Here is a 17,211-nt window from a genome sequence, read left to right on the forward strand (position 1 = left end):
AATAATTCTACTTCTTATATATTATTTATATGTAAATATCATTATGCCCTCTGGGCCATCCTCTTTAGAAAAGATTCAAATTATTTCATTTGATGAACTTTAGTCCATTCTCCATGAATCTCTTTTTCCTACTCTGTAGTTTGTACTTTTGACAATTTCCATGTCACTTGTATTTTTCGCTCTACGAATATTCTTTCTAAACTAAGCCTTATTAGGCCTACACTTTCATGTTTTAAAACAAAGTCTATAGATAACTTTGAAGCACTAACTTTATTCTTTTTGTTTGTTTCGGACACAGTCTCCCTCTGTTGCCCAGGCTGGAGTGCAGTGGCGTGATCTCGGCTCACTGCAACCTCTGCCTCCTGGATTCAAGCGATTCTCCTGCCTTAGCCTCCCGGGTAGCTGGGATTACAGGCATGCACCACCACACCCAGCTAATTTTTGTATTTTTAGCAGAGGTGGGGTTTCTCCATGTTGGCCAGGCTGGTCTCAAACTCCTGACCTCAGGTGATCCACCCGCCTCAGCCTCCCAAAGTGCTGGGATTACAGGCGTGAGCCACCGCACCTGGCCACTAACTTTATTCTTAATAGCAATGCTACTGCCCAACATCTAATACTAAACATTTAATTAAAACTAAACAGCTAATATATTTGAATGGGAGATTGCTGCCTCACCACAGAAATTAAATTTCATAAAAGGGTTAAAATTTACCTTGTGTGTAGGCATAGTCATCTGATCCAGAACTAGAACTTCTCTGATATTTATGGCTTCCCTTTTCTCCCCCAGAGCCTGGTATCACTGAAATGGGCTGAATAGGTTCTGGTGCTGCAGAGCGCTCTTCTTGGTCCACTAAATTTAAAAGATTTTCAGTCGTTGCTCGGCCTACGGTAATTTTAAAAACTGTAGTTGGGTTTGGTATCACTCGAGGAGATGGTGATGGAGTACAAGAAGGTCCAGTTGGCTGTGTATATGTAATATACACAGGATTAACACTAAATGGAGGTTTTGGTTGACTAGATATCCCTCTTGAAGGAGAACTTGAAGGTGGCGTGGTGGCTGTGTACAGTGAGTGTTGATTCCGTGGAGATGGTTGATTACTGATGGGTGAAGGACTCCTATTAATTGCTGTCCCAGGTCTTTGAGAAGGTTCAACTGTAATTTCTATCTTCTTCATGGAACCTTTGGATAAACTAGATGCTGTGTATGGAAGATAGGCTACTGAATGGCTTCCCTGTTTCTGATAGCTAGGAGGTCCTTGTTGATATGGATGGGGTGGAGTAGTTGAAGGACTAGGTGGCATAAAGATGTGGCCCAACTGGGAAGGTTGCACTTGATGCTGTGGAGAGCTGAAGGGTGAAGGACATTGAGAAGGAGGTGGTGAATGGTAAGCAGACTGAGGGATCTGCTGCTGTTTGGGAGAATACTGAGAAGGTTGATAGTTCTGTTGGTGTGGATAAACAGGTAAAGGACGCTGGCTATAGTGAGGCACTGGGCCCTGTGGTGAGGACTGCCATGGCGTACTCTGAGGAGTTTGTCTTCCTGATGAACTCTGAGATGTCTGTCTAATATAAATAGAACCAGGAGACCCATAGAGATTGCTTGGAATTTGTGGAAGAATTTGTAAAGCTCTTGGTACAGTCTGTCCAGAAGGGAGGTTCTGGGATACTGTAACAGTAATTGGATTTGTACTATACCGAGGTATGTGCATGTATGAAGGTGGCGGTGGTGGTGAAGGCCCTTGCATAGCAGACGGATTCATTCCTGTTTGCATGGAAGATGGCTGTTGAGGTGGCTGTGAAGGAGGAGTAGCTGCACTTCTGTTCTGTTCATTCATAAAAAATGGATTGTAGTTGGGAGTAGCAGCAACAACAGCTGGAGCTGAGTGTGGTTCTTGAACTAAACATATCAGCTGTTTACCTGCTGCATGCTGAGGATCAATATGTCCATCACTTGAGCTATGTACCAGTGTTCGACCACCATTAAGTTGGGCTCCATCTCCTGGGTGATAGCTACTAGGAGAATGGATACCCAGGTTAATATGTAAAAGGCGATTTCTATTCATCCTATTGTCATCTGGACTATGGTATTCCATATATAAGTATTTGCTACTCTCCTGGGAAAGGGCTCGGCAACAGGCTTCAAGATTGTTGTTATTCTAGGGGAGAAAAATGGTAAAAGTAACATTGGCAACATTAACAAATTCTAATAGTGGAAGTCAGGCTTTGCCAGAGAGTTATGCAAATACTACTGTCAAAGAATAAATAGAGAGCAGTATTTTAACCACAAAAAAACTTCATGGTCATCTATCCTGAAAAGGAGATCCCAAACGATTCATATTATTTTACAAACATTTAGCTCACATTACTAGCACTACCACTACTGCTACAGAAATGTAAAGTACCTACTAATGAACACTGTGACTCAACCCCAAGTTTTCTGACTCCAAATCCAGGACTCATTTTATACTTGTTGCATCTCAACAAATTAAAATGTTGGGCTTATCTCGGATTCACCACAATTGCTGCAATATAAGTATAAGTAATATCCATTATTAATATTTAAATTGATAAAAAACATAAAAATAACCATGCTTTAGTTTTTAAAAGGCACTAAAACCACAAAAGGAGAAAAAGAATTACAATAAAATTCCTCAAGAGTTAAAACAATAAAAATTCTAAAGCAGCCCTCATTTTTCTTTTACCTAAATTTATCCTTGAATAACTTCAACTGTCTGAAGCACTAACTTTTAAGATTTAAGCAAAATGAATCAGTATAAAAAAAGTCCATAACTTGAACTATGCCTCCATGACTTTGCCCGAGTTAGGGTAATTTAATTAAAAACCTGGTGTTGATTGCCTTAGTTAAATTCATTCATACTCTCACAGTCTCAAAAGTTTTTACCCACTGAAAGGTATCTTGGTATACTTTCAAAATCACGGAAAGATTTGAATTGTTGAATTCTACACACTCACAAAGAAGGTAATAGCAAACTGACACTTTTGAAGTTCCAACTGACAGTAATCAGACTAATAAAAGGTTCCCTCTTTGTAAAATGTTAATTTATCATAAAGCAGTTTTCTGTGGAAATACAGAATTCCAAACTATTTTACTAGTGTAAAACACATATTATCCACCACTTTTGAAGTAATCCATAAAAGTTTCCCAATTATTGTGACTTTCTCTGTAGTTCATAAATATACACACAGATACGTACATGCATAGATATTACTAAATATTTATTTTAGGAAAAGTACACTTTATATAAAAATGAAAGGAAATAATTCATTTCTGCTGAGAACCAAATGAAGTTAAACCTAAAACAGGACCCATAATGTTGTAATTTTAGAGTTGGGAGAACTCCTATTAGAGTTCATCTGCTCCAATTCAACGCACATTTACAGATGAGGAAAAAGATGCCTGGGAAGTTACATGGCTTGACAATAGGCACTTAACTAGTTAACAGAAAAGCCAATTCTAGATTCTTATTCTCCTGAGTCCCAATGCTCTTTCCACATGGTAATTTCAAGGGAAAGGATGTCTGGCCAAAAGGACATTATTAAACTGGAGCTTTAGGAAGTTTAAAAAAAAGTCAAGCAAATCTTTGCAAAATGAATTTTTAGAAATTTAATGAATTGGCTTTATTGAAACTCTATAGATCATTTTTAACCTTTTCTTTATATAAAGTTTTTGATACTAAAATTCAAATACTTTAAAAAATGAGATCATGCATGTAAAACATTAACATGCTACCCAGATGATAGTAACAAATGGTAATTATAATCAATATAGAAAATTTAAAATTCAAATACTTTTAAAAATACTTTGAGTCACAGAAAGATGTATTAATTGAAGAAAATCATTACAACTCAAAGATCTGAATTATTTTTACCTTGCTTGGAAATCGTATTGAGCAAGGAAGGGAAGATATTAAAAGCAAATTTGGAGCCAAAGGATTCAAACTGATTGCCAACTAGAATGTGTCACTGACAGACATCTGAAGGAAAAAAATATGGAAGGTGAAATAAAGTATTCTTTCTTTTTTTTTTTTTTATAGACCTATGGATTAGGGGAAAACAAAAACTAGAGAGTTTCGTTTGAAACATAAGGTAGTCATGGATACTTTACCATCTGATATTTTTATTATTAATAACCCTGAAATTCCATGTTCTCTACACTGAGTTAGCCTACTTAGTATTGTCACAAAAAGGATCCAAATTCAAAATGATATAAAGTTGGAAGTGTCAGCATGTCTATAGTGACAAGTTGAGTAAATTTTCCTATGAAGAAAAATTAAAAACCACAAAACCAAGATATTAAAGTATTATTTTTACAGAAGTACTGTACAAAGAAAACTACCAGAATAGATTCTAATGTCACATTTGACCGTTAAATGTCTTTAAAGAAAAATAAGGATAAAAAATGTATCGAACAGTAACCATGAAGAAATCAAAATCATTTCAGAGGTAAGAATTTTTAAGACATATAATGAACACTTTTGAAAGGAATGAGGCAAAAAAGCATCATATTCCTAAAAAGTGATCCTAAATTGAGGATGATACCCCAGAGTGAGGCTCTAAGGCTTGCACATTAAATGCAAACTACTGAGCCTCATACATTTTAATGTGAATAAAGCAGTTTTCCAGAGCCAGTAGGTGGTAAATCTCCATACCAATATATTTTATTAATCCCAAAGGAAGAAAAAAGTGAAAGACTTAGGACAGTGTAATTATCAACAAATGTTCACTGAGCTGAATTTAAAGTTCTATTCCTTCAGTTTAGTTAAATGGTCATGAAAAATGCAGGTAATAAAGGGCTAAGTGAAATAAAACAAGGTCAGGGCTAGGTTGGGCCCTAAGAGAGGTGAGGAAGGTGATTGCTAGGAAGTGGTTTAAACTAAAAGCTTCATCCTTACTTGGTTTCACTCTGGTGGGAAGTGTCTCTGCTCTACCAGAAACCAAAATGGGGCTAAAGTAAAGAGCTGAGATTCAGGCTGGGAATGTGTGTGAGAAAAAGCAAAGGCAAGCCGTAACACAAAAACCATAAGCCCAAAGCTCTAGACTAGTAAAGGGCTTGCAAACAAAGGAAGCACCTCTGTTACCATCATTGTTCTGTGAGTCTCTATTTATAATTAACCACACCTGTATATAGGTTTCAGTTATATCCTGAGCTGCTCGCACTGCCATAAGGTAAAGTTTGAACATGAGTACTGACTGTGTGTGAGGAAGACCAGTGAGCATGGTAGAAGTACTGCTGCCCAAAGTTAAGCAAATAGGTAAGTGCCATAACCAAAAACACTAAGATCCTGTGAAGGATGATATAAAACACAACAAGGGGACAGTGGGACAGGGAGATGGGGTACAGGGAAAGTGGTAGGCCTACTTCTCTGTTTGTTGTCCCCTGAGTGGGAAAGACACATTCTATCTTAGAGATGAGATTTAATTCAATGTAAGACACACAGCAAGACAAAGGTAATGTGTGTGAAAGTGGGCTTACATTTAAAATTAGGTATCAGTAAGGATTTAGCATTAGAAAAACAGGGAGTGAATTATCTACAGACTTTTAAAAAACGACTCAAAAGTGTATAGTCTAAGAAGTTAAAATGATAAATTTGAGATTCAAAATTCAACTCTAAGGACTTAGGGACTGACAGTATAGCCCAAAAACTTCAAAAAGTGAAACATAAGGAGAATCTGTTTTTCTTGTTGTTACATGCTTTTATTCTCTTCTCCAATCTGTGGTTCTCAATGGTGGGAGATTTTGCCTCCCATGAGACATCTGACAATGTCTAAAGACATTTTCAGTTGTCACAAATGTGGGGATGCTATTGGTATTTAGTGGGTAGAGGCCTCGGATGCCCAGAACATTTAGTAATTCTACAACGCACAAGGCCGACTCCCACAACAGAGAATTATCCAGGCTAGACTGTCAACAGTGCCAAGGTTGAGGCGAAATCCTGCTCTAAATGTTCCCCCCGACCACACACACACACACACACACACACACACACACACACACACGAAAACATACCTGGGTTCTAATTACATCACACATCACTAGCTCTAATAGGAAAAACTAGAACTTAATATCACTATCACTGGTAGGTAACTTACCTGTAACATGCACTGAGACACCACGCCCTCTGGAATTTCAGGGAAACGTTGTCGAAGATCATGGAGAACCTGAATATCAAGCTGTGGGCTGCTTTGCGCCATGCCAGAGCAAATGGTGGCCAAGTTTCTCTTAGGAAATGGATGTTAACCAGCTTTCCAAAAGTAATGATCTTCTAGCACCACAATCATTTTCTATTAAAAAAAAAAAAAAAAAAAAAAAAAGTAAGGTTAAGTCTAGTTACACATTTTACTTTATTCCTATTGATCCTATACATCTCAGTAGTGGTGGCATCTCCTCTGAGGAGGCTTCCACTGACACTCCTTAGTCCTGCTGCCTTGCCTCTCCCCTCCGCGATGCTGCCAAAGCAGGCTGTGCTTACCCTCACAGAAACACTAAACACGCTATACTGAAACCATCTATGTACCTAAAGGTCTCACCTATTTAAAAAAAAACAAAAAACAAAAACCTGAAGCCCCACCTGGAATATAGCTCATTATTAAAGACAGTGAGGAAGTACTCAAGAAGTGATGGGAACATATAAGGACCTGGAAGTCAACTTGAAGAGGCGCACTCACTGGCCACATTTGCAACAATTTGAATACCAGAATAATAAAAGACAGTAATGAGTTATAAACCTGTAGAAAAAAGGGAGCCGTGTGTCCATATCGATGAAGATAGCTAAATACCTACCTATAAAAATAGGGGAGAAGGGAAGTCCCTGCTTACAGTAAAATCCAATTGGTAAACATGCAGGAGTGCTGGAGCTGGAAAAATCATCATTTTGCAGCCATCATAGTATAGACTGCTTCAAGCAAGTATCATCAATGGATGCTAAATCTAGGGGAAAATCTGGATGAAGAGTAGGAAATACACACAGTTTTAAAAGTGTGTACCCAAAGCTTATTAGTTGCAAAGGGGAAAAATTTAATTATACAGTGGACAAATTGAACAACATCTTGACTGGGTGATCAAAATGATGAACATCACCAATGAGGGCCAGATGGACTGCACAGGCCTCCAGATGTGACACCATGAGAAAAACACATCATTTTATAGTATTACAGTCAGGAATGCATGACCTGAAACTAATAATGAGGAAATAGAACATTTCTCATTTTGGGTTCTTCTATTAAAAAGCGAAGGGGAAAGGAAATGTCATTTTAAGACAAAGGTTTGAAAAATGTCCCAGGTTAAAAAAGAGAGAGCCATGACAACTAAATCTTTTACCTGATCCTGATCCTATACTAAAAGGGAAAACTGTTATAAAATAAATGAGTGGATCCATTGACCAAAGTGAAATGTTGATGGTAGATTAGAAGTATTCTATCAATGTTAAATGTTAAATTTCCTGTTTTCTGAATTGATAACTGTGCTGTGGTTACATAAGAGAATATTCCTATTTTTAGGTATTAGACAACGAAGCATTCAGTGGTAAAGGGCATGCAACTTACTCTCAAATAATTCAGAAAAAGAAAATATATGTACGTGTGTGTACATACAAACGTGTGTACATGCACACATGCATGTGTGCACAGACAACTATAAAGCAAACAGGAAAATGTTAACAATAGGTAAATTTAGGTAAAGGGTATGCGGTGTTCTTTCTCCTATTTTTAGTCAGTTTAAAATTATTTCCAAATAAAAAGTAAAAATGAAAACAAAAACCAGCTAACCAAACAAAAGCCTGTAGCTCTACTCAAGGTCTGTGCCTTGTTCACCACTGTATTTACAGAGCCCAACCTCATGTCTACTGAAGTATCTGTTAAATGATGAATCAATTTCACTGTACTAAACCGTCTACCTAATAAGATAGATTTGGATAAAACACTATTCATATTCAAAGAAAAATATATAGACAAGCCTTTTAGATGACTCTTGTCCCCCCATCTCCTGCCATCTCCCACCCAGCAAATGTCAGGGGAGTGGAGTCACCTATATAGGGCAATTTGTGAACGCTTAGGGAAAAAAATTGGTTTAGGCTACTAAATCAATGGGTATATTTTTCCAGTTTGTCCCTTTTGAAAATTCCAAATCTGAAATACTAAGAGATGCTACCAGATTAACAATCCAGGATTTAATTTAAAATGTAAATTATTTCAAAGTCCTTAGTGTTAATTTAACTTTTTTCTGAATGGGGTTTGAATTATCTATCTTCCATTTTCACAGTAAAGCAATTTATAATTTCCACTGGCCAAAGGAGTCCTAGCTAGATGTATAATCTTACCAAGTCACTGAAGCTCTAAGGCAGCATTGTCCAGTAAAAATATGTGACGCATATGTATAATTTTAAATGTTCTAGTGGTCAACTTAAAAAGAAACAGGTGAAATTAATTGTAACATTTAACCCATGTCAAAAGTATTGTTTTAAATGTAATCTACATAAAATCAATTATTTTATATATATTTTTCAAGTGATATCTTTGAAATCCAGTGCATATTTTATACTTAAAGCACACCTTAATTCACACTGGTCCAATTTCCAGTGCTCAGTAGCCATCTGTAGTTAGTGGCTACTTTACTGCACAGTGCAGCTCTAAGGCTTTAGGATCTTCATTTAAATAATAGGCGACAACCTACAACTCTTAGATTCCTTAATTCAACATCTCCTTTGAGGGTATACAATCGAGTAGGCACATGGCCTAGCACAGGCTAGGTGTTCAATAAATGTTTATTAGGAGAAATGGGGAGAAAAAAGGAATTCACTGAATTTAATGGTAGGGATGACCTTAACTAATCAAATCGGCTTGTATTTACAGAAATAACAGTTTTCCTAACAGGAAGTGATCCCAATATTTTAGGTGCTAAACCACATTCAGAACACTTCATGGCTATTTAATCAAACCTTCAATAAAGAGCTTCTGAAGCAGCCAAAGGCCTAACTCCAGCTTTCCCAGTGGCTCCCAAAAACGGTTTTATTCATTTTCCAATCTTAATTACAAGCCTTTAAAATACAAGGGCAATACCATTGTCTTTTTTATGAGACAGAAGAAAAGGCGAGAAGAATCAAAACGAGGACAGACAGGTTTCAGGTGTCAAAAGCATAGGCTCCATATACTTCAGAGATCGAGAACGGCCAGCTCTCACCTAGCTTTGTCAGAGCCTTCAGAAACCTCAGATGCTACTGAATCCAAGGTTACCATTATTTTTATCACTATAATTAGCTACCATTTACTGGTAGCTAATAATATACCCTCAAAGGTAGTTATGATTATCTCCATTTTACAAATAAGAAAATGAACTCAAAGAATGAACATATGGCAGAATCATGACTCAAATCCATGCCTGCCTGCTCCAAAGTCTGTGTTCTTTCCACTGTGTCACTAGTAGGTATCAGAGACATTTCTAATGATGAGTGCCTTTCTTTGACTGGCTAAGGAGCAAACCCTCAATAAGTTTATCATTCAAATAGGGAGCTAAAGGTGTGTGGTGAGGTGGAAGACTGAGAGGGAAGGAAAAAATAATTCTTGTACAAATAAGTTAGCTGTTTAAACACACAAGAAGAAAATGCCTTTTTAAAAAATGGTTATAAATACTTGCCTTTGAAGAAACATGTTAAAGCATCTTTCAAATGGAAGCCAACAGCTTACAAAAATGGCTACCATCTGAAAAGATGATTCATAGTAGACTGACTTTTCACAACAAATAGGAATCTAAACTGGTAAACACATATCCTTCTTAAGGGATTATGTATGTAATCTTAATAGTGGTTAGCACTCTGCCCTGTACAAACATTCACTCACATCAGCACTAACTGACATGAATAATCATTTAGTATTTCACAGTAATATATAACACTCTCAAACTTAATTTTTTGATAACTATATCATGTTAAAAGACTTTAAAAAAGCAATTTCCATTTTGCTCACTGGGAGGCTTTCTGTTTACAAACAGAAAATATTCCAGCCAATAAATTAAGTCAATGATACAGTTTGGATGTTTGTCCCCTCCAAATCTCATGTTGAAATGTGATTCCCAATGTTGGAGGTGGGGCCTGATGGGAGGTGACTGGATGATAGGGGCAGATCTCTTGTGAATGGTTTAGCACCAGCCTAGGTGAGTCCTTGTTCCGTTCACTCAAGATCTGATTGTTTAAAACTCTAGGACCTCTCCCTCACCCGCCTTGCTCCCGCTCTCGCCATATTACATGCCTGCTCTTGCTTCACCATCTGCCATGATTGTAAGCTTCCTGAGGCTCTCACCAGAAGCTGGGCAGATATTGGTGCCATGCTTATGCAGCCTGTAGAATCCTGAGCCAATTAAACCTCTTTTCTTTATAAATTACCCCGCCTCAGGTGTTTCTTTACAGTGACATAAGAATGGCCAAATATAGTCAGTTTCCTTTAAAAACACAAAGTTTTACAGTAAAGTATTATGCTGTACTTTTGTATTTAATCCAATAGAAACAAAATAAAAACACTGTCATATAGTGTCATATTATAGATGTGGCTACCATGCAGATCAAAGCATATAATCTATTCTTCTCCATATAGATCAATGTAGGCAACAACTACTAAGCAAAATACACATTGAGTTTGTTTCTTAACATTATAATGGGCTATTTTGTATACAATAAGTGCTGAATGATGATTTGTCACTTTAAAACCAGACAGACGACTCAAGCAATATCTAAGCTGTACAGGCTAGGCTCAGGCATGACCAAACTCCTGGGACACCCTTGAAACACCCCCACTAAAGTCCAGATGGCCACAGCTGTGGACTGTGGAGCCGTGTAGGCCGTAACCCTAGATCAAGAAAGAAGAAATACTAAAGACATAAACCCTATGATCATCACACAGTTCAGGGGCCACATGAACCAAGAGATTCTGCAGAGTTTTAAGCCTTTACTGCATGTCAGCTTTGTGAGGATTCTTTTCTTAAAGGCAAGACAGACTATGGGGCCCGATGCTATGCTTAGCAGTGGAATCAGAGGCTTCCTTCAGTGGTGCAGCTACCTCCCTAATTCAAGACTGCTGGTAACACAAGGCACAGTGGTTTCTGTTCCTGAAAAAGCAGTTGCTAGGATGTCTCCCAACAGAATTGCTCCTCCCAATCAGAGAGGAAGCTCCCCCAGAGCTCTGCTCTAATGCCACAATTCCCCACACTCTAGAAAATGATGTCGACATCTAGTGCTTTGTTTCCACAGTTTTTCCTGAGCTCAGCAAATAAACAGGGTGGTGCCATTATGGCCCAGAGTGTTTTACCTCTGTCAGAATTTTAGGTCACTTCCTAAAACAGTTATATCAGAGGTTGCAAACCAATGGTCTGTGGAATGAATTCAGCCCACAGATCTGCCTGGTTTGGCTGCCACAGTGTGGTTTTTTGTTTTTGTTTTTGTTTTTTTTAAAGTTGAGCTACATTTAAAACTGGGAGACTTCACATAAAAATGTACATATCTGGCTTTTCTCTGAAAAATCACATGATCTAGCAACTGCAGGCAACAACTGGCTGAAGCTAAGGTACCACTCCCCTTTTAGAAAGGACAGTTTGCCTAGTTCCTATACTCCGTAGCTGATTCCAAACACTGCAGCCTGGCCTTGCTTCACTCATCTAGATAACCTGCTGGCTTTGTGACACCTGAAATGTGTTCTGCAGAAAGGTTTAAAGATACAATGGTAAGTATCAGTGTACTCTAGTGTGTCTCAACAGCATACTATTGATGCAATAATTTGGGGCACAAGAATTCCTTGTCATGCAAGACTATCCCAGGCAATGAAAGGTATTCAGCATCCTGGCCCCTCCCATAAAATCTCAGTAGCACCCCCAAGTGGCCTCTAGAGAGGCAATACTTTCTTGGGCTGACAGCCACTGCTAGCATTTTAAGGTAATGAGGTGAGTGAGCATTTCCCAGATTTGAAGAAAAGTTAGCCTTGTCTTGAGAGAACTTTTAGGATTGCAAAATAAAAGAATCATTAATTTTTCTGGTTGGTCTGGCCCAGTAATAATTGTTGAACAAAACACAGTATGTATATGAGTACAAAGCTTTCAAACTTTCATATATTTTTTTGCTGCTTTGGAGGTTTTGATTTTAGATCATATTTACTGAGCCATATCTGTGTATCAAGTACTGTGCTAAGTGCTTTACCTCATTTAATCTCTAAAATACTTCCATGAGAGAGGTAATATTATCATCCACATTTCACAAATAAGGAAACTTGAAGTTCAGAGAGGGCAAATAAATTGCCTGTGGTTACACAGTCAACCAGTAGCAAAGCTAGGATACAAATTTAAGGTTATGGTCTTAACCATTATTCTTCTGTACTACTGGCTACCTGGTAAGACTCTGATGATGTCATAACTCTTAACAACAGTTTAAAGCAAACCTTGCTTTTAAAACAGAAGAGTTTTTGTACTAGAGTGTGAATTCTTCAAGTTAAACAGTAACAAAAAGTGGCTGATATTGAGGCATAACAAATGGTCTTTTACTGGCAGAGATAAGAGTTCCATTTTCAGGATTTTTCATGCATATATGTAAAGGTGCTACCAAATAACAAGGGAGAGAGGAATATGATAGTTATTATTTCCCCTAAATAAGCCTTCTAAATAATTTATGAAACAGTCATCCTATAGGATTTTTATTACAGTAGAGACCATTTTGAAATAGTCACATATTCACTGCATCTATCTCATATTCTGTAAGTCTCAAGAGATATACGATGAGACTGAAATAATAATATTAAAATAATCCTCAAAAACATTTTCAATTTAAATATGGCCTCCAGAAACAATATATTCATATTTAATTTAAACTTAACACCCCCCACAAAGAATATGTTTGTTAGCTGCCACATTAAAATTATACATAAAAATATTTATAAATATGCATAAATATATAGACTATATACACAGAAATTTCAGCTGAGAGGACACAGAGGCAACAATACCCCAGTAGCAATGAGCACACCCAGCACCCAGTTCTTGATTTCTAATTGCATTCTCTCTTTAATAAAGGGAACCAAGGCCCTGTGGAGAAATGGATGATTCTAAAACTGGGGCAGGGAATATATAGGATGAGCCTGGAGCATCTTGTAGTACCAGAAAGTAAGGAAGTACTAAAAAATCAAAATCACATGATGATGAGGGCATGTCGAAATGACACAGGAGCCAACTGAAGGAACTCCCAATGGTCAAAGCTGGAAAAATTTGAACACCAAAATAAATAAAGTAGTAGTATATTATGATCCAACGTATAAAATAAATAGCCATGAGCCCATACTGCTATAAAGAAATGACTGAATAAATGAATGAATGATAAATGAGGGGTGGGGGGAGCCTCCCACGCAGAAAATCCCAAACAATTTACATAGATAATTCACCTCAAGGAGGTAGAGCATAACCTCCCACCTCTTAAGTGTGGACTGCACACAGTGACTACTTTCCAAAGAGCACAATACAGGAAAGAGGTGTTTAAAAAAAAAAAAAAAAAGATTACAGTGAAGAAACCTGACAAACACGTTCTCAGCCAGGTGATCAAGGTCAACATCAACAGTGACAAGTCACGTTGATAGTATGGACTGTTTGTATGATGTGATGAGAATGTGAGAATGGCACTTTATCTTTGTGGTCTTCCTCCTCAAAACCCATAACCCCATTCTACCCATGAGAAAACCATCTGACACATCCCAATTGAGTGATAGTCTACAAAATACCTGATCAGTACTCCTCAAAAACAAAAGTCTGAGAAACTGTCACAGCCAAGAGGAGTCTAAGGAGACATAACAACCAACTGTGATGGGGTTTCCTGGATGGAATCCTGAAAGAGGAAAAAAAACATGTTCAGTAAAAGTTAAGGAAATCTGAATATAGACTTCAGTTAATGTTTCAATATTGGTTCACTAATTGTAACAAATGTACCATGCTAATGTAAGCTGTTAATAACAGGGGAAACTGAGTGCAGGGTATATGGGGACTCCCTGTACCATCTTCTCAATTTTCCTGTAAAACTAAAACTGTTCTAAAAAATAGAGTTATTTAAAATTAGAAAAAAAAATACCTCAAGACGGTTTATCAACCCTGGCACAGAAATTTTATTCACATCTCCAGCTCTGAAAGCAACTTCTTTTCAGTAGTCTAGAAATCTGAGAAAACGAAAAGATGGTTATCTTTTTGCTAACTTCCCAACTCAATATGGAAAATAACAAAAAACTAGTAGACTTCTGGTGCCTCAAAGTAACAGCAGACAGGATGCTAGACCACACTTTCAGGGCAGGTTGGCTCTTTCCCAAGTATCCTTACAAGCTGAATCTTCTTTTCTTTTAGGTCAAAAATATCTTCTACAGCAACTAAATTCTACGTTATCCCACAGAAGAGAGCAGAAGTTCAAAAAGAAAAACAAGTCCACTGCTTATTTTCTTAAGTCAACACCTGGTTCTGACTTAGCATCCTGAGCCTCCATTCTATTTAGAAAAGAGAGGATTAAGCCCAGGCCTATGAAGCATGCATATAATTTTTTTTTTTTTTTTTTTGAGACAGGCTAGAGTATAGTGGCAAACTCACGGATCACTGCAGCCTCGACCTCCCAGGCTCAAGTGATCCTCCCATCTCAGCTGTCCAAGTAGCTGGGACTATAGGTGTGCACCACCATACCTGGCTAATTTTTTTATTTTTCATAGAGACGGGGTTTCACCATATTGCCCAAGCTGGTCTCAAACTCCTGGGCTCAAGTGATCTACCCACCTGGGCCTCCCAAAGTGTTGGGATTACAGGTGTGAGCCACCACGCCTGGCCTATATGATTTTTAATTGCATAGCACAAAGTGTGTATAACTTTTTGAAAAATGCTACCTCTATCATAAACCCTGTTTTCTGTTTAGTTCTGTTTAGTGAAAAGCTATATATATATATATATATATATAGAGAGAGAGAGAGAGAGAGAGAGAATAGTAACCTTATTCACTTATTTTGACAGATGAGCACTCTCTCTCCCCATTTAGAGATTATCCGCATTCTCAGTAAACCTAGTAATTCAATGTTAATATTATCATTTTAGGGCATATACTGGCTTTTATCAGAGCTATCATACATACAAGTTTCTAACTGATCTCCTGAGTCAACTTCATTTTACAACCACGGTAGAGCTAAAATAACATACCCTGTTTATATCATACATTTAATTTTGCAGTTTACCAAACTTTCTTATTTTTTAATTTCTCAGTTACTTTGATTATTCAAAAAAAAAAACTAACTTCAAGTATGAGCAAGAAGCACTGGGCACTGACATAAATTCTGTTTCCACCATGTGTAATATTTTTTTCTACTTTCTGATACAACAATGCGAAATCCACCCCACATTTTTTTTTTTTTTTTTTTTTTTTTTGAGACGGAGTTTTGCTCTGTCACCCAGGCTGGAGTGCAATGGCACGATCTCAGCTTACTGCAACCTCCGCCTCCTGGGTTCAAGTGATTCTCCTGCCTCAACCTCCCGAGTGGCTGGGATTACAGGCACCCTCCATCATGCCTGGCTAATTTTTGTATTTTTGTAGAGATGGGGTTTCACCATTTTGGCCAGGCTGGTCTTAAACTCCTGACCTCAGGAGATCTGCCCACCTTGGCCTCCCAAAGTGCTGGGATTACAGGTGTGAGCCACTGTGCCCAGCCTTTTGTTTGTTTTTTGCCATCCCACATTTACGTTAACCCCCTCCTAAATGCCTACAAAGTTTTCTCCCTTTCGTAAATGCCTATAAAAGTCACTGTGTGTTGATTATCACTTTCAGCACTTAGTATATTAACTTTTTATTCTCCTCTAGGATTTTTCACTATAAATCTTGAGAACAAGAACCAAACATGCTCTTTTGGCTACAGTGCCTTGTACACACTAAATATTCAATATAAATGACAAAATATAGGCCTTGAAAATAACTGGAAATCTAATTTGCTCTGGTCAAGGTGTTTTGAGGTCTTGGTTGCATCAATTCCTAAATGATGTTATTTTAAAAGAAAGATAGAACAACCTATTGGTGACATATGCCAGAGGCAGATCATCTGTACATTTTATTACTTAAAGAGATTACTTAGAACAGTGTTTTTCAAATGGTGGGTTTTGACCTATTAATGTATTGTATAACAAATGTACTAGGTGATGACTATAAGGGGAAAAGAAAAAGAAATAACAGAAAATATTGAAGTGTTTCACACACAGTAATGGCAAATACTAATTCAAAAAACTTGTTTCAGGTATGTGCATATGTACTAGATCACGATTAAAATGTATTTCTTACTGTGAGTTTGAGAAATAGTGACTTCAAATATGGTGATATATTTTAAGTTATACAAGGAAAAATATTACTACTTTCTTCTAAATAGATGGAAGCTTTCTGATTAAGAAGCAAAATGGAAGTACTGGAGAAACCCTCTGGATATGAAAGTTGAAATGACTTAACTCTTCACGTTATGAATTTCTGTGTGATTTCTCTCAAGTGCAGCCTAGATGTGTTCATGTAGCATCCTCACATACCTATAGGAGGCTCCTGCCTTCTAATATATTTAAAAGATTTTTTAAAAAATGAATAATCAGTCTCATTAACCCTGAAATCCAAGATCACAACTATGGGAATTTCCTAGTGGAATAGTTTCAAAGATTAACAGAAATGCTATTTATAATCATTAACTAAACAATTTCTAATCCATTGCCCATTCATTTAATAAAATCTGTGGCGACACAGAAGACCCACGTCCTCGTAGTGAGAGAAACACACTGGCAGTTATAATAGAGTGGGGTTGAGTTCTATAATAAGTAGTCAGAAAAAGAAACAATGAAGGTAGAACAAAGAGAAGGAGAGCTGAGGAAAGCTTCAGGGAAGAGATGACATTTAAGCTGGATTACAAAAAATAGGTTTTTTGTTTAAAATAAAAACAACAGAATTAGAAAGCTGGAAGAAACTCCACATCATCTAACCCAGTAGTTCCCAACCAGAGGTGACTTTTCCCTGCAAGGGACATTTGGCAACGTCTGAAGATACTTTTGGTTGTCATACTGAGGAAAGGTGCTACTGACATCTGACAGGTAGAGTCCAGAGATGCTGCTAAACATCCTACACTGCACAGGACAGCCCCTGACAACAGAAAATTATCCAGCCCAAGATGCCAATAGTGCCAAATCTGAGA

At 37.4% G+C, this 17,211-nt stretch overlaps 1 protein-coding gene across 6 annotated transcripts in view; it reads right to left on the reverse strand.

Moving 5' to 3' along the window:
- Positions 1–17,211, reverse strand: part of TAB3 (TGF-beta activated kinase 1 (MAP3K7) binding protein 3) — a 61,226-nt gene that overhangs the window by 25,730 nt on the left and 18,285 nt on the right. For all 6 annotated transcript variants that reach the window (XR_008497112.2, XR_010125500.1, XR_008497113.2 and 3 more), the window contains exons 3-6: positions 14,103–14,187; positions 13,759–13,862; positions 6,112–6,303; positions 713–2,156 (exon numbers count right to left, since the gene is read on the reverse strand). Coding sequence is in view for 3 of the 6 variants with exons in the window: in XM_063660671.1 (XP_063516741.1) it covers positions 713–2,156; positions 6,112–6,213 (1,546 nt within the window). In the remaining 3 variants the exon portion in view is untranslated. The remainder of the gene's footprint in view (positions 1–712; positions 2,157–6,111; positions 6,304–13,758; positions 13,863–14,102; positions 14,188–17,211) is intronic.

This window comes from Pongo pygmaeus, chromosome X (genome assembly GCF_028885625.2).
Source record: "Pongo pygmaeus isolate AG05252 chromosome X, NHGRI_mPonPyg2-v2.0_pri, whole genome shotgun sequence".
NCBI lineage: Eukaryota > Metazoa > Chordata > Mammalia > Primates > Hominidae > Pongo > Pongo pygmaeus.